Raw genomic sequence first — 16,488 nt, forward strand, 5'->3', positions numbered from 1 at the left:
AGCTGCCGTGTCCGTGTCAAAAGCGGGTCTAAAGTTCCCAAATCGCCACAAATCTTTATCCAACAGGGGAGGGTGTTTGAATTAGCTTCAAAGACTTTTTCTGTCGATGCTAAATCTTGATTTTTAAGTTTAAACAGCCGCATTGAACAACTGCTGCTGAAAGAAAATGCAAATTCAAGACAAAGATTTTAGTTTCTTTATTTTCATCAAACTTTTGTTTCCCTGACAAAACCTTACAGCTTACACCTGCACTTAAACCAGAAACTGCTCATTAAAAAACCCGCAAAATCCCAACAAACGAAAAGAAAATTAAATTACAAAATTAAAAAAAAAAAATTTCTTTTTTTACATTTTATAGACCCATTCACACAAACAATTCTAGGAATTGTGAAAGCATCTGTTAGAAATCCTAGAAAGCTAAATCATTTATATCTCCCATCTTCATCATCATCATCGTCATCTCTGGATGACTGAGGGACAAACGTGTCCATCCCAGCTGGACTGGACGTCTCATCATTAGGTTTAATGAGGTAAATAACATCATTTCCAGGCAACCGAGGAACAATTTTCCCAAAGAAAGCGTAGATTTGTGTCTCATTGCTCGAGGATGATGGCGGCGCCCTGAGAGACGGCAGGTTGCTGACGCTGGAGCGGCTCCTGGACCGGGGATGAGTGAATGAGCCCGATGTCCCAGAGTCCGCTGGCATTCCCACACCAGGAATGTGAGAATCCGGGTGCTGAGGACCTTCAAACAGACATTTTCCCACATCCTGCATCAGCGAACCCTCCGATACACTCAGGCTGACTCAGATGGCTTCAGAGCCGACAGCCCCCCCCCCCCCCTCAGCTTTAACGTATAGAAAAATAAACCAGACGCAGTCGTTCTTTTCCCATCAGGTACAGTACAAACAATCAGACAGCAAAGTGATTGATCATTTTGATCCTGAGCAAAATCCGGCGAGCCGAGGAGTCGGAATGAGCACAGCTTTGCATCAGACTAGTTACTTTGGCACAATTATCCCAGGATGAGACCCGGCAACGACAACTACCACCTCGCCCTGTTGAGCCGGAACTTCCAGGGACCGACTGCTGCCTAAAGGTCCGATATTTCCCGAGGCGTCCCGTCACCCGGAGTTGGTAGCGCAGCTTAAAGACGGGAACCGGTGCAAAATGGTAAACGGGAGTGTGTAGTGTGCCGAGCAGCTCCAGGGAAGGTTTGGATCGAACCCACGTCACCATCCGACAGAACCGGTGGTCAACACCGGGTCGTATCGTCTCAGCGACTGACCCCCCCCCCCCACCCCAAAACAGAAGGAAATCAAGTCCCAGTGGCACAAAAGAACGAGGAACGCGCTGGACAGGCGTGTGTTCGGGAACCGTCTCTGGATCTAGAGCGTCGTAGAGGTGTATCCACCTGTGTTTCCCTGTGATGGCGCCGCCCCTCAGCGCCGCTCTCAGCTGTTACATTCCATGCTAAATGCTAAACCCCCCCAGGACAGAGGAGCTCAATACCTGAGGACAGACCGTTGGTTTGTGACCGTCGCGGCAGCAGGTGAATCACAAACTCTCATCGTCTCAGCAGCTGCTATTTCACGTGTTCCTGGTAAATGTAGAGATTGTTGGTGGTCGCCACGGCGATGATGTTGTCCAGAGGGTGCCAGGCGGTGTGGAGGATCTTCCGGTCAAAGTCCAGGCTGTCTACGCTGATCTCGTCCTTCTGCCGCTTCCCACCCGTGCATACCCTGCGAGGCTTGAGGACGGAATGTGGCTTGCAGTTCTCCCGGGACGCTTCCAGGGTCAGGTCCAGACAGCGAGCCCTGTCGATGGTCCTGAAGAAGTTGTTGTAGGAGCCCGTCATCACCACGCTGCAGACAGGAGGGATCAACGTCAGCTTTCAGGGCGCACCCCTCCGGGCCGGCGTGCCAGCAGGTGAACGACACTCACCTGTCCGTCCCATTCCAACAACATTCAAACTTATCAAAGATGCAGTCGTTCTCGTAGAGGGAACACAACTTACTCCTGAGATACTCGTGCACCTGTGGAACAGAACGAAGGTGACGGTCGTTAGCAGCTGCCGGCCGTTCACCTGTGGAACCTGCCAAACTCCGCCCCCCTGTGGAAAGCGCAGGTCGCGTCGTCATCCACCGTCTTTACGCGGCGGCCGCCACGCACCTGATATGTCTCCAGCGGTCGATTCTCCATGTTGAGGTCCCAGATTTTGACGGACAGGTAGTCGCGGGTCATCAGGTAGCGCCCACTGTGGCTGAACTTCACGTCCGAGATGGAAGAGATGATTTCAGAGAAGAAGGAGCGGCTGTTTGGGTCGTTGGTCTCTTCAAACACTGAACAAAGGGGGGAGAAAAAGCTGCATGTTGATCCACTTCCTGTCTGACTTTTCGAGGTCCTGGACCGGCGCCCCAGGGTCAGGGGTCCCTGGGTGGGCTGAGCTACGACTACTCACTTTTGGCGTGCTGGTCACAGAGCGCCGCCGCCCTCATGTCACACAGGCGAAGGGTCCCCTTGCTGCTGCTGTAGACGAAGGTGTTGCAGTGCTCCGGGTGGAACTCGGAGGCGGTGATCACCTCTGTCAGCTCCTCCATGTTGGCGGGTTTAATGTCCACAATATCTGGAGGGGGCGGGGTAAAGAGCTCAACGGAAACGCTTGTTTATTAAAAGAAAAAAAAACGCCACTATCAGGACGAAACCACGCCCCCCCGCTCGAGGATACTGAAGCTGCAATCTGTGATCTCCAGATTCCACAGGTTGATGCGCAGGTCGTCTGTGGACAGGTAGGTCTCGCCGTCGCTGTTCACCGAGATGGAATTGACGTGGTAGGTGTGGGCGTTGGCGAACACCCGCCGGGGGCTGGCCTCCACCATCAGGTCCGCTGGCTTGAAGACTGGAACCTGCAGACAAGAGCAGCCACATTCCACAAACCCCGTCAAGCTCGTTCGGTCCGGTTCCGGTGGTCCGGACTTCTGAGACGTGTGTGCGGCAGGAAGGAAACGGGAGGAAACAGAAAAAGGGCTGCTTCTCCTCTTATTAGCATGTTATTAGCATGTTATTGCCTTCTATGGTGGACACGCGTGACTCCTCACCTGTAGAGCCGTGATCCTGCCGGGATCCTCCCTGTAGTGTCCGTCCTCGTCCTTTAAATTGTAGCCCTCGGGCCTCTTGTCACGCTCCGTGATCTTCCAGAGTTTAATGCACTTGTCTGGAAACAGGAAATGAGGTCAGCGCGGTCAGCGCGGTCGACGCGTCCCGGCCGACACGGCGCGCCCAACGAACCGTTAGTCGACAGGAGGAAGTGCGCTGCGTTGCTCTGGGGCAGCCAGCGGATCTTGTTGATCTTCTCTTCGATCTCCAGGCTCTTCAGGTAGTCGAACTCGGGCTCGTGGCTCTGGAAGGTGCTGTACACGTTGTACTCCGCTCCGCCCCGGGGCCCGTTCTGGCCCTGAACAACCACGGGGGACAAAAGAAGAGCCCTCGCTCACCATCCTGCACGCTCACAAGGCTGAAGAATAGTGGGACGTGTTTGGGGGGGGGGGGCGTACCTGCTGCTGGAAGATGACCACGCGGCCCCCCTTGTCCCCGGTGGCCAGCAGCTCCCCGGTGTGGTTGAACTCAACAGTGGAGATGATGTCAGCTGTCAATCACAAGCTAGAGCTCAGCTACCATCTACCCCCGGTATCCCTCCACACAACAAATAGTCCCTGTGCAGTTATTTGGGGGGGGGGGGGGGGGGGGGGGGGGGGCATCCTCTCATCGTCATGGTTGCAATCAGACAAGAACAGAGTGAATCAGACTACAGCGGCGTCGCCATGGCGACTTTAGATGAAACGTGTGTTTAAACAAAACACAACCTTTGCCGCTGATCTCAGGTCAGGTTTACTGTCAACAGGTGTGTTACTCTGTGGCCCCAGAGACTCCGGCTGGTTCGGGACCAGGACCAGGATAGAGACCAGGACCAGGACCAGGACCAGGACCAGGACAGAGACCAGGACCAGGACTCACCTTCTGCAACATCGTCATCCATAGCTCCTTTGACTTGTGAAAAGCGCCATAGGATATCACCATCGCCATCTCCATCACCTACACGCACGCACGCGCGCGCACACACACACACACACACGCACGCACGCACGCAAACACTTAATGTCGCTATCTCGAAACACAACTTCACCAACCTTATCCAGCAGTTAACTGGTTCGAAATGAGCAACGGCTCTCAGAACAGCCGTTTCCTGTATTGAACCAGCCAGGAGGTTGCTGGTTTGAATCCCCCGCTGGCGCCCACCAGCCCAGTTAGCATCTGGGATGGATCCTAGCTTACTGGCTCCTTTACGTGCTCGTTGCTCAGACTCCTCATGGCTGCTAAACGGAACATCCACAACTGTTCGGGTGCAGTAACGCTCGTGTCTGGCTCATCTTACCGGCCATGGTGGGTCAGTCGGGACCGCTGGACTCGGGCCTTGGACCGGGCGGCAGCCGGGTGGGCTGGGTGGTGGGAGCGGCGAAGGAAAAAAAAAGAAAAAGCTGGAGAAAACCTTCCGGAAAACCTTGAATGTCGTTAATCTGGTGGATACACGCCAAACGCAAGACTTGCGTGCGGGACAACGACGCCAGCGCGGTTCCGAGCGGGGACGGAAGACTTTGGACTCTCCCCTTTCTGCTTCTGTCAGAATCGCAAGTTCAAAATGGCGCAGCGCGGGCCGCGTCCGGCAACATCCAACTGACCTTGACGTGACTGCTAAACCCTCAGCGGCACAGGTCGAATCCCTCTGAGCACACAGAACCAACACGGCCGAATCATTTAAAACGCCTTTGATTTCCTCTGAATAAAGGAGACGGAACAGTGGGCGGTTTATGAACCCCACCCGCGTCGAGTGTTTAGGAGAGGAAACGAACCCGAGGACGCGGGTATGTTTGGAACGCGAACTCTAAGTTTCTGAAGTTTCGCTTAAAAAGTGCCAAAGACTCCAGAAAGTATTTAAAGCAACCTTCTCATGTGGACTTCTTAGTCATCTTTATTTCCCCCCCTACAACCTGTAGGTATTAAGTTCTTATTGCCATTATCTCATTTTCCAAACGATTATTTCATTTTTGGTCAAGAAAAAAATATGTAAGTAAATCAGAATCCTCATAAACCCCAACATATTCTAATGGTTCTGTTGTTTTAAGGTAACAAGAGAGCGCTCCTCATAAAAAAAAACAGGTTTTACTGGTGAACTTTCTTACATCTTTATTCACAACTGACCTCTACAGGTACAACAAGAAGGCATACATATTGTGTGTGGTTTATTTTGTGCACATATTTTGTGTTTTTTGTGCTCTGGTGGTTCATTTAGTGCAGTTAAATACAGTTTGCAAAGTAAGCAGATGAGATGAGTTTGTTGGACCATAAAGCTGCAACATTCAGCCCTTCCAGGAGGGAAGCAAAGTCCCAGCCTGACTCAGCAAAAACTACACAGGTGTCAGCGAGGAGAAGCAACACAAGAGGGCAAATATTCCCTCTTTAAGGACACGTTTGCTGCCGTCACTTCCCCACCATGAAATAGGTTGTCCACCTGGCCAGCAGCAAAGCCCCGAACAGCACCGTGTAGCTGAAGAGGACGAATTTGAGGATTTCCCTGAAGGTGTGCAGGAAGCGGATGAGCAAGGGTTCCTCCTCCAGCTGGAGATGCGGCTCCTTCTGCCTCCGCCTGGGCCGGATCAGCTGGTCCACGTTGCCACCCCGACCCATTCTGCGAGGACACGGTGGGAAACAGAGCAGACAGAGAAATGAGCGCGTTTCTCTTGGACAAGAGCGCATCGGCGGGAGTTTATTGCGTGAAAAGAGTCTGAGCGTAAATAATTGATGTGCACAGACGCACTATCGATCCGCTCTGGGCTTTTTAGTATTTTTAGGCAGCCGGGATGCAGCTGCTGGCTTCCATCATCGATTCGGAGAAACGCTCTTTGGAAGTTTCTAAAGGCGCCTCCACACTTGCGGCACAAACTCCGCATTCCTGCTCCAAAAGCAAACGGAACCATCGGATATTTCACCCATCGGGATGTTCCAGCCATGCGCGCGCGTGTCGGGTGTGGAAGCCGTGGCAAAGGCGCAGAATTATGCAGTTGATCCAAGTCATTCCCAAGTTATTCCCACTAGAGGAACCGGTCGCTCCTACCTGGATGATGGAGTTGATCAGAGAAAGGCTCCTGCGCTGCTCGCCCAACTTTGCATCTGTTTCCATGAAGGTCTCCAGCTGTTGTGGCAGAGGAGGAGCCACAGACAACAAGTGATGGCAGGGATCTCAACCCGCCGGGACGGATCTAATGGTGCGCCTGCTGCGCCCACACGCACGCCCGACCGGAAGACGATAAAAGCGGTCGTTTGCTAATCAATTAAAGATAAAGCGCAGTAGAAAAGCAGGGGTTTGCGAGTCCGGGACAGATGTCAGGAACGGTCCGGGCGCGTCCGCGGGTCTCAGTGTCTGCAGCAGGAGGCCTGCAGAAGGTATCGACGGGAACAGATCAAACACCCTCCCGCTGCACGTCTCCTCCACCGGAAGCGCAGCGCAAATGGCCCCTAATTCAATCAGTGTCCTGCGCTGTCAAATCATGGGATGCCGTGGGTAGACAGCACAGGGCCATTACCGGCTGATCGGGGCCTGTTATGCTGCTAATTGCTCCTTCAGAGAGCTGCAGCACTGCTGACAGATACACTCCCAGCTCTGCCCTGCCTCACCCCCAGCGCCTTTTATTTCTTCTTCAACCCACTTAACAACAAGCAAAATGGCTCCCCAGCAGGCCCTAGTGCTCCTCCAAAAGAAGGGGAAAAAGGGGGGCATGTTCCATGTTTTAATAATCCATATTTATACATGTATATACAGCAGAAAAGGGGCAACTAAACAGTTTTACATGTACAAGATGTGAGGGGAGAAACAGGAATGAGCCACAGGTGAAACAACGGGGGACAGCAGGACAGCTGCAGGAGCACAAAGGTCCTACGAGGCGGAGCGTCCAGGTGACTCAGGGGGCCTTTGAGGCCGGGTGGTCCATGAGGGATCCGATCCAAGACGTGCCGTTGATCAGCTTGGTCGTGGCGATGACGTACTCCATCCCGCCGTCTTCCATCTGAGACAGGAAGCGGAGAGCCGCGATCTCCGCGTACGTCACCCCGCCCAGGAAGAAGACCAGCGTGGTTCGATTCTCCCCCTGATGGCCTGGAACAGGTGAGACATGCGTCAATGACTCAGCATTAATAAGCAGAAAGGATGATAATAACAACAATGAGGATGAGGATGATGCTGAGGGACCACATCAGGTCTCATCATTTCAGCTCAATTCTGATGTGGATTTAAGATGATTTCACCCAGAATCATCTAGCAAAGGCTGTTAAATTCCGGCTTTAGAAGCAGGGTTGTGGTGGGAGAGGAAGCGGGGAAGGTTGGAGGCCCTCCTGTGGCTGCAGCCCCCCCCCCATCAGCACCGCCACCCGCCCTGGACAAGAGGACGTGTTGACACAAGCCCAGTCCAAGATTTCATTAGCACATTTTAATCATCCGATTCATGGCGGCGCCTCCTGGAGGGGCCTCTCCTCGGTGGGAGAGAACCGGAGCGGCTCTCGTCAGAGCCCCCCCGCCGCCGCCACTTTCTCTTCTTCGCTGGTATTGTCAGCTTGGTGTCATCAATCTGGTGCTTTTCAACGTCTGACAGCACAGACAAAGCTGGGCCTTATCTACACGCCGCACAGCCGGGGGTTCTTTACGTTTTTTATGAAGGCCGCCCGGCAACTGTTGTCTCTCCTCAAAGTGCGGGCCTGGAAGCATCTTCAGCACCTCCTCGATGCTGCGCCAGCCCGGCCGGGCCAACAGCTGCGTCAGCCGGATGCTGAGGGGAGCGTAGCCGCTGTACACGTAGGAGATGTCGTTGGGGTTCTGTCAAAATCACAGCGAAAACGGGTCAAACGATGCAGGCCAAGAGCGGTTCCGCCTTCAGAAGGTCTCCTACCTGCTCGTTGGCGTCCTCCATCCACAGCTTCAGCGTCTTCCTGATGGTGGGGTAGTTGTTCCTCGAGCTGGTCTGCGGCTTGAAAAGACCCATCTTCTCCAAGTTGTTGAGAGTCAGCATGTGTTCGTAGCCGTAGGCCTCCACAAGCAAGACACACACATCTCCATTTCACTGCTCATTGACCAGCCTCAGAACTGTCCAGGTTAGCTAGCTCCTCCTTTCATGCTTTGATCATGCAGTCGGACACACAAAATGCCATTTGGGCCACATATTTCTACATCGGAGCTTCAACTGGAGCAGCGCGTGGAAATAAACCGATGTTCAAGGATCGGTGGGATAGATTTAATCGGGCCAAAACAACCTTGGTGTTTACCTGGAAAATCTCTCGCTTGTAGTAATCCAAGACTTTTTGCTTGAGGCCGTTGTTGCACACCGACTGCATGCACATGAGACGCAGAATCTTGGTCAGCTTCTCCTTCTGGGCGATGCGGTCTTCAATGTAGGTGTTCACCTGGAAAAGAAGGAGACGGGCTCGGCTGCTGCGGGGCAAAGCGCGGCGTTTCTGTGAGCATCGCGGCGACCCACCGACCTTATCCGTGTCGATGCCGGTCATGAACTCCTGCTCCACCGTCAGATTATCAAAAAAGGCCTCTGAAGCTGGACCAACACACGTGAATTAGAGCCCGTTACATCACAATAAACGCTCAAGAACTGTGAGGGACACAACAGGATGCTGCTCTAACGATCTCTGACGTGAGATGATGTCAATAAACAAGCCTCAACCCGTCGCCCCGGTGCGAACACACACTTGTGATTTCCTTGATCAGCTCTGCGATGGACGTGTGGTTGGCCAGGGAGCTTCGGGCCGCCTGCATGTGAGGCAGCTGAGACACAAACTGCTTGATTTCCACCACCGTTTTGGCATTGTGGCGTTCCTACAACACACAGGAGAGCGACACACGTTAGCGTCTCAGCCCTTCGGACACCTGCATGCCCGATCGGACCTCAGCTGGAACACGCTGACGGTCTACACCAGGGGTGGGCAAACATTTTGATTCGTGGGCCACAATGGGTTCTAACATTTGACAAAGGGGCCGGACCAGGAGCAGATGGATGGATGGAGTGCTTTGGTAACCTCACCTCATTGGAGAAAAAACACACATCTTGGGATATGGAGAAAACATGTGCTTTAATTTCAAATGAAAATGAAGAGAAGCATTACAACAAAATATCTGACTTTGGAATGAGTCTTAAAACACTTAAAATCAAATGAATAAAATGTGCCTTTTTAAAAAAAATTAATTTCTATTTTAAAGCACTGAAAGTTCTGTTATCCTTCAGGATATCACCATCACTCTCCTCCTGACTGTCTTTTTTCTAGTGGGAAAACACCAGAATTGCATTGAAAATATAACATTAACAAGGTTTATTCATTTAATTTTTCAAGTTTGGCGGGCCGGATTAAAACGTTTAACGGGCCGCGTGTGGCCCCCGGGCCGTAGTTTGCCCATGCCTGGTCTACACACATGTTTGTCACCGTCGCTGTGGCAACGGGCTCCAAGCAGAGAACCATCACAGGTGGTGAGCCATCTTATCTGGGTGTTTTGTCACTTTCCTAATTATGGGATATCTGCTCTGACCTCTAGAGGTAAAAGGAAGCAAAGATGACGGGATAAGAGGAGGCAAACTAAACGAGCTTTAAAAGGATTTAACGATTTAACTGAGATCAGATACGCATGACTTCCAAACACAGAGTAGCACTCAACACACACGCGCGTAAATATAGACGTGTGTGTGTGTGTGGGGGGGGGGACTAACTGACGACAGACCCAAACACACCAGTGAAGAGAAAGACGCAGCGGGACCGACCTCAAAGGCTGCTGAGATGATTTTAGCCTTCTTGCTAAGCGCCGCGCCGACAGCGTTGAAGTTTTTGTCTCTAATCTCTGCATAGAGTTCCTCGGCCGAGTTGAGCTGCAGCTTCTTGCGCTCTGTGAGGAGGTCTTTGCTCCCCTCGCCCTGTTTTTTCTCCGCAAACTTCTCAGGAGGCAACTTGACATAACCTGCGGGTCGGCAGCAGAAGAGTCAGCGGCTCGGCCGATGGAAAAAGCCTCACCAATGACGGGGAGGGCTCCTCCGGACCGTTGGTGATTCCGTAGATCTCGTCGATGAGGCCCTCGTAGGTCAGCTGCGTGGCCAGAGGAGTGAGAAGGTCCACGTTGCGGTCGAGCAGCAGCAGAGAGTCAAACACGGGCAGGATCTGATTCTGGCTGCCGGCGAACTCCCTCTTCATCCTCAGCATCATGTTGGCGACGTGCTGAAGACGAGCAAAGCTTTTCTTCAGCACCAAGACCACAGCCGGGGGGGGAAAGCAGCACCCCCCTCCTCAGCAGATGTTCCCACCTGCTTCAAACTCACCCGTGCACATTCTCCTTTGCCATAGATTTGTGGAATGGTGCCGTACAGCGCCTGTAAATTGATGAGGCCTTTAGCTGTGTGGTAGAGGCTTGTTTGGTCATTTTCCAGGTAGCACTCCTGCGAAGAACAAAGAAACCCAATCACAACAGTGGGAAAATCCTGAAAGTGAGCTTGGATGTGCTGTCCCACCTACCCTGAAGGCACTCTCATACTCCATGGAGAGCAGGTCGCTATCACATGGGATTAAGTCCAGGATGTACTCTTCGATGTTGACGAAGGAGCCCAGGACCCCCTGTTCCTTCAGCCGCTGCTCACACAGCAGGCTTCGCCGGGGGACAAACAGGATGTGGAAGTCCCGCGATGAGTGCAGCTTGTCTTCACTGTCAAACACGAAACGTCTTCAAAATGAGCGCAGCCGTGGGCCGAAGAGCCCGGCTGAGGAGCGGTTCCTACAGACCTGAAGACGTTGTCGACGATGATGTCCATCAGCTCCAGCCGGGGGCGCACGAAGAAGATGACATTTTTGACGTCGGCGGGGGGGACCCTGCCACTTTTCAGGGTGAACATTTTTTCCACTTCATGTTCCTTCCCACGACCAAAAATAAGACAGTTAAAGTGTGTTCCCAACGGAAATACTCACCGTGTGTTGTAAAGTGGTAATTACTGTGGTTTCCCCCCCCCAATAAAAGGCATAAATCACCCACCTTGAGGAGGGAGTACTGCGCGATGAGCCCAAAAGGCCCCGTCAGATATTCATCCCAGACTATGGCCTAAACAACCAAACATTGAGTCAACAGCATGGCGATAATAGTCTAATTCAACAAGTACAGATGTCAGACAGCTAAATGACAAGGCGAAGGCTCCATTTACAGATAATGCACTTCCGGTGCCCTGGTGTCTGTCGGCTTTCACACATCTACCTTACTTCCGGCGCATTTGTCCAAAAACACGCGAAGTTCTTTCCGCGCCGCTTCTCTCAGGATGTTTAAATTGACTCGCCCAGACGATAAGTGAGCAGCCATCTTTCCCCACCGTCCACACCACAGATCAGGTGACCGCGGCGCGGTCACGTGACTACCTCGCGTCAAGCTAGTTCACGCCCATCTCAAACGACCATTTCCGGTCAGGCACTTCCTGTTTGCGGTCCAGAGAACGGCTCCGCGCTTTTGATGCGCCTCATGTTTATGCAACTTTGAGCATATTTACATATTAAAAACTGCAATATACGTATTTTGTATTTCAGTAATGATCCTTTCTCAACTTTTCTTACTCTTAATGCGAGAAATACGCCACAAAAACAGCGTACGAGCGTCTTTTATTTTATTTTTGTCAAATTCAAACGTGTTTTTAAGCTTAGTACGTTTTCAAGGCGTTAACGCTATATGATTCTTTTTTTATTGGTGCAATATCTGCTCAAACCATAAGATGGCGCTGAAACTGCACAGTAAATAGAGTCGGGTGTCGCTCAGAGACGCCAATTTTGGCGTAACCGGAATACTTTTGGAGATTAAATTATAACTAAAATGCAAATCCCTTTTACAAAACCGGCCAATTCATCAGCTACACAGTAACCTTTAGGTGGCTGCTGTTAAATGAATATACCGCCCGTAGGATTTTTCTTTAAAACCAAACAAACCAGCAGGTGCGGGTCGAAATTTTGAGTCTGTCCTATTGAGAGCTGTTATATAAAACTGCAAACACGAGGCTCAGTTCCGAAAAGCTTATGGAACAATTAATGAATCTCTATATATGCGCATATTAATCTCGTCCAGCCTAATTATAATTCCAAATTGAGGCGGCCAAGTGTTGGAATAAAGCTTTCGGTTTCATCACTTCAGACATCCAGGGGTTTCCTTCCCAGGGTACCAAGGGCTTCCATCCTCCACACACCAATCACGGTGAGTTCCCACGCACGGTGGATGTCCGTTCGCGACAGCCCACTCCAGATGAATGCATAAATCAATCTGGGAGGATGGCTCAGTAGAGGAGCCGGGCTTGGGGTGGGCACCATGCGCACTGACTGACTGTGCGCTTGGATCCAAACGTCGCGCAGACATTTAATCCGCACCATTCCCTGACAGCTCCTGGGAGAGGAGGAGGAGGAGGAGGGAAGAGAAGAAGGCTGCAATCTCAGGTAGGTTACATGTTGGATCTCTCCTTCGAAGATTTTGCATCCTCAAGCCGAAATCGCCGCGGCTTTGTTGCTTTTGCTCTGACTCGGCGCTTCCAACGCCCCCTTCACGCGCCTGGTGGATGCGGGGAGGTTCTGAGGGGAGCTCAGAAAGACACCTTTGATGGTGTGCAGACGGGCTTCTGTTGTGCTTTTGAGCTCTGCGCTGACGCATTTGAATGAAAAAGGGATCGTTCGTTGTTGCAAAGTGTGCGCTGAGCTGCCGATTACCTGCGGGGGTCCGAAAACAAGCTGGTTTTCACCAGGGGGGGTTGTCTGGGTGGAATGATTCATCTGCAGCGGAAGGAACTTCCCGTTGGTGGTGCAGAGAACCGAGCAAGTGCTCGTGTTGGGTTGGTGAATTTGCTGTGGTGCTGAGGCTGTGGAGTCATGAATGGCAGAAGATGCAGCTGATAGTGGGGCTCCGTGGGGGCTCCGGAGGGGGAGCGGTCCCAGTGAGAGCGGCCCCTCTGTTACTGCAGGAGTATCTGGGGGTTCAGGTACAAACCTGCCCCCACACCTGAATGTGGGCAGCTCCAGGAGGGCCACAGGGTCACTCGTTCACCTGCCCCGTTGATGGCACATGGAGGACTTCACCGCGTTAGGCTGAGGAAGCCGTGAGCCTTCAGGCCGAGAGGTCCAAACCACCTCCTTGTTCCTTGCATTAATTGCATTAAAAATTCCGCCCCTGGCTTCCACCGTCTAAACTCTTCCTACAGACCTGAAGCGCGGGGATTTGAGTGGGGGAGGGGAGAGAGGAGTGAACGAGCAGTCTGAGATCGCTGCAGCAGCTTCCTCTCACATGAGCGACCATGGAAGCGGCTGGATGATAGTCCCCCCCCCCCCCCCCCCCCCCCCCCCCCCCCATCACATAAATGATGCTGCAGGAGACTTTTATTCATAAAGGAGGTGCAGAGGGGAACATGGGGGTTTAGGGCAAGGTTATAAAAAGATTGGAGGCGGTGCTCTGCACACTATCTGCATTATTTAAGTTGTAATTCAGGAGGCGCCTGCAGCCACAACCCCACATCTTCACTCCCTCCCTTTTAAGGATGATGGTGAGGAGCTTTTCAGCTGCCAGATTTAGATGCTTTAGTCACAGGAACCATTCAGAGTAGCACTGGAGAAGACCCAGACTGGTGAAGATCCAGACTGGTGAAGACCCAGACTGGTGAAGACCCAGACTGGAGAAGACCCAGACTGGTGAAGATCCAGACTGGTGAAGACCCAGACTGGAGAAGATCCAGACTGGTGAAGACCCAGACTGGAGAAGACCCAAACTGGAGAAGATCCAGACTGGTGAAGACCCAGACTGGTGAAGACCCAGACTGGTGAAGACCCAGACTGGAGAAGATCCAGACTGGTGAAGACCCAGACTGGAGAAGACCCAGACTGGAGAAGACCCAAACTGGAGAAGATCCAGACTGGTGAAGACCCAGACTGGTGAAGACCCAGACTGGTGAAGACCCAGACTGGAGAAGATCCAGACTGGTGAAGACCCAGACTGGTGAAGACCCAGACTGGTGAAGACCCAGACTGGAGAAGATCCAGACTGGTGAAGACCCAGACTGGAGAAGACCCAGACTGGAGAAGACCCAAACTGGAGAAGATCCAGACTGGTGAAGACCCAGACTGGTGAAGACCCAGACTGGTGAAGACCCAGACTGGAGAAGATCCAGACTGGTGAAGACCCAGACTGGAGAAGACCCAGACTGGAGAAGACCCAAACTGGAGAAGATCCAGACTGGTGAAGACCCAGACTGGTGAAGACCCAGACTGGTGAAGGCCCAGACTGGTGAAGATCCATAGTGGTGAAGATCCAGACTGGTGAAGACCCAGACTGGTGAAGGCCCAGACTGGTGAAGATCCATAGTGGTGAAGATCCAGACTGGTGAAGACCCAGACCACGCAGCCCACTCACCTGGACTCAACAGGTTGGAGGCTTTTCCAGTGTGTATTTCTTCCGAGGCGATACCGTGATCCAACGAGGGTTTGGGCTGCAGGGTGGACGAGAGAAGATGAATCTACACCCTGAGGTTTACCAGGAAGTGTCCGATGGCCGCTCGGAGGAACTGGGAACTAAAAAGTGCACGAGCTATTAGCAGGCGTGTTGCTAATAGCAAATCTTTCGTACATCAGGCCCCAAGAGTCCCAGGAGAGGAAGCAGCTGGCCTCAGTCCTCAGATACAGGCGTGAACATGCTCCTCTGGCCTTCTGCACCTCTCAGACCATCCTCTCAGCATCACACAGTCTCTCACCTTCTGGATGTCATAAAGCACTTCCCTCTCCCACCATCCATGTTTCCACCTGTGTCCTTCAAGGAGTGTCTTAAATTCAGGGTCCTGAGTCTGTCAGATCCAAACACCTGCCGATCGGGTTGGGTTAAAGTTCTAGTCACTATCTGTTCAATTGTGGCTCCACTATGCTCAACTGGCTCATCACAGAACTCTGACACCTACTGGACCGGTACCACATGGTTCTGCCACTGGACGTCTTTGTTAGTATCTGAGCCTGCAAACGTCTTTGTGGTGACCCTGTGAAAGGACACAAAGGAAAAGGATATTTTATGATCAGGAATGTTCATGTGGACTTCACCCATTAAAATCCGGGACACAGAATGTCCCTGGAGACTTCAGAAAGATCCTGGGACAGGCTGCAAAAAAGAAGGACGATCCCGGTAAAAGCGGGACGGGTGGCAACACTGTTTCTCTGGATCCACCACATCTGGTCCAAGAAGATCCTTCAACTGGAAAATAAGAAGAAATTCCCTCGATCCTTCACATCCTGATGAACAAAACTCTTCCCAACATCCACCCAAGAGAAGGACGCCGTCCAGGAAGGAGGGGTGTCAATGTCTTCGTCAACCATGAAGAGAAGACTTCCCAAATCCAGAGGGTTCAGCAGAAGGTGCCAATGATCAGCATCAAAAACCAGAGAGGCCAGATTAGACGTCTCCAAAAAGCTTCTCCAGAAACCAGCCCGGTTCTGGAACAGCATCTTTGGACTGATGGACCTAGGGTGGACCTGTTCCAGCATGGCGGGGAGAAGAAGGTGAGGTAGAGGCCTGAGAAGACCCCTGAAGGTTGTGGAGATCTGACCTCTGCTCACATGGGACAGAACTTCCCATCTCAGATGTGGAGACCCAGAACAACCCAGGAGGGTTTTTTAAGGTGCAGAATATTCTGTCACCAGCTCTGAACCTGACCAAGCAAGTATTTCTCTACCTAAAGACGTCACTGACAGCAGAGCGACCCCCAAGCAGCAGCAAAGGAACGTAGCAAAGACCTGAGGGAGCCTGCTGGGGGGGGGCAAACCGGCCGTGGGCGATGATTAATTGGCTATTTTGAGCTTGACGTAGCTCTGAAATGTTCACGTTGGTCCTCTGAGGTTCAGCCAGCTGTTTGCTAGTGGGACAGAAGGTTGTGCCAGATACACAACTAAACCGTGCCAGAACTTCAGGCTAGCTTAACAAGGACTCTGGATCCTGAGGGAATTTGAATTAATTGATGCCTTAAAAACGAGACCGTGCTTGACATACTTCACTGTGCGATTGGGTTGGACCTCGTTCGTGGACGTCATTAACAGGCAGGTGTGCAGCTTCAGGCTCTGGTTTCCAGTAATCTCACTGGATTATAGCGTGGCCAATGGGCCATGATCTCATTGTCGGTTCTTTAGCCTGTTAACGCTGCTGTGATGGAGCTGAAACCTGCGCATGTGACCAGACGTCCCTTTAAACGCTGCTGCCTGGTTAAAAACATGGAGCGCGACGCTGTAAAAGCCACCTGCTGATTCCCGAAGTAGAGCCGACGCTCTGTTTGGAGCCCCTGTCCCGTCCATCACTGGAGACCGAAATGATAAATGATAACGCTGAGTCAGGTCTGCAGCTTTAACTGTCACTCGGTTGGG

General features: G+C 52.1%; 3 protein-coding genes across 3 annotated transcripts in view; 1 reads left to right on the plus strand and 2 right to left on the minus strand.

Annotated features, from left to right (window-relative positions):
• Positions 1-182: 182 nt before the first annotated feature.
• LOC101061085 (serine/threonine-protein phosphatase 2A 55 kDa regulatory subunit B alpha isoform-like) lies at positions 183-4,700 on the minus strand. The gene is made up of 10 exons (XM_003977405.3): positions 4,433-4,700; positions 4,015-4,092; positions 3,555-3,646; positions 3,289-3,454; positions 3,099-3,214; positions 2,729-2,906; positions 2,462-2,626; positions 2,173-2,342; positions 1,945-2,036; positions 183-1,865 (listed from the first exon to the last, which is right to left on the minus strand). The coding sequence occupies exons 1-10, from the start codon at positions 4,437-4,439 to the stop codon at positions 1,586-1,588; spliced, it is 1,344 nt and encodes a 447-aa protein (XP_003977454.1). The 5' UTR covers positions 4,440-4,700; the 3' UTR covers positions 183-1,585.
• Positions 4,701-6,828: 2,128 nt separating this feature from the next.
• On the minus strand, positions 6,829-11,492 carry vps33a (VPS33A core subunit of CORVET and HOPS complexes). Its single transcript, XM_003977392.3, has 13 exons — positions 11,333-11,492; positions 11,117-11,182; positions 10,870-10,997; positions 10,606-10,792; positions 10,413-10,529; positions 10,137-10,311; positions 9,864-10,057; positions 8,803-8,929; positions 8,584-8,651; positions 8,368-8,505; positions 7,995-8,132; positions 7,753-7,921; positions 6,829-7,207 (listed from the first exon to the last, which is right to left on the minus strand). The coding sequence occupies exons 1-13, from the start codon at positions 11,432-11,434 to the stop codon at positions 7,014-7,016; spliced, it is 1,803 nt and encodes a 600-aa protein (XP_003977441.1). The 5' UTR covers positions 11,435-11,492; the 3' UTR covers positions 6,829-7,013.
• A 797-nt stretch (positions 11,493-12,289) lies between these two features.
• LOC101080092 (rabphilin-3A-like) overlaps positions 12,290-16,488 on the plus strand; it is a 17,842-nt gene continuing 13,643 nt past the window's right edge. Inside the window, exon 1 of the mRNA XM_029829141.1 lies at positions 12,290-12,546. The gene's annotated coding sequence lies outside the window, so the exon portion shown is untranslated. The remainder of the gene's footprint in view (positions 12,547-16,488) is intronic.

Source organism: Takifugu rubripes, chromosome 21 (genome assembly GCF_901000725.2).
Source record: "Takifugu rubripes chromosome 21, fTakRub1.2, whole genome shotgun sequence".
NCBI lineage: Eukaryota > Metazoa > Chordata > Actinopteri > Tetraodontiformes > Tetraodontidae > Takifugu > Takifugu rubripes.

Excerpts from the sequence above, each read along its gene's own strand:
- LOC101061085 (XM_003977405.3), bottom strand. Across the intron at positions 2,907-3,098 it reads GCAGGATCACGGCTCTACAG|GTTCCAGTCTTCAAGCCAGC; the intron begins GTGAGGAGTCAC and ends TCTTGTCTGCAG. Across the intron at positions 1,866-1,944 it reads TGTTGGAATGGGACGGACAG|CGTGGTGATGACGGGCTCCT; the intron begins GTGAGTGTCGTT and ends TCCTGTCTGCAG.
- vps33a (XM_003977392.3), bottom strand. The coding sequence starts at position 11,434 with ATGGCTGCTCACTTATCGTCTGGGCGAGTCAATTTAAACATCCTGAGA. Across the intron at positions 10,998-11,116 it reads CGCAGTACTCCCTCCTCAAG|GAACATGAAGTGGAAAAAAT; the intron begins GTGGGTGATTTA and ends GGTCGTGGGAAG. Across the intron at positions 8,506-8,583 it reads CCGGCATCGACACGGATAAG|GTGAACACCTACATTGAAGA; the intron begins GTCGGTGGGTCG and ends CTTCTTTTCCAG.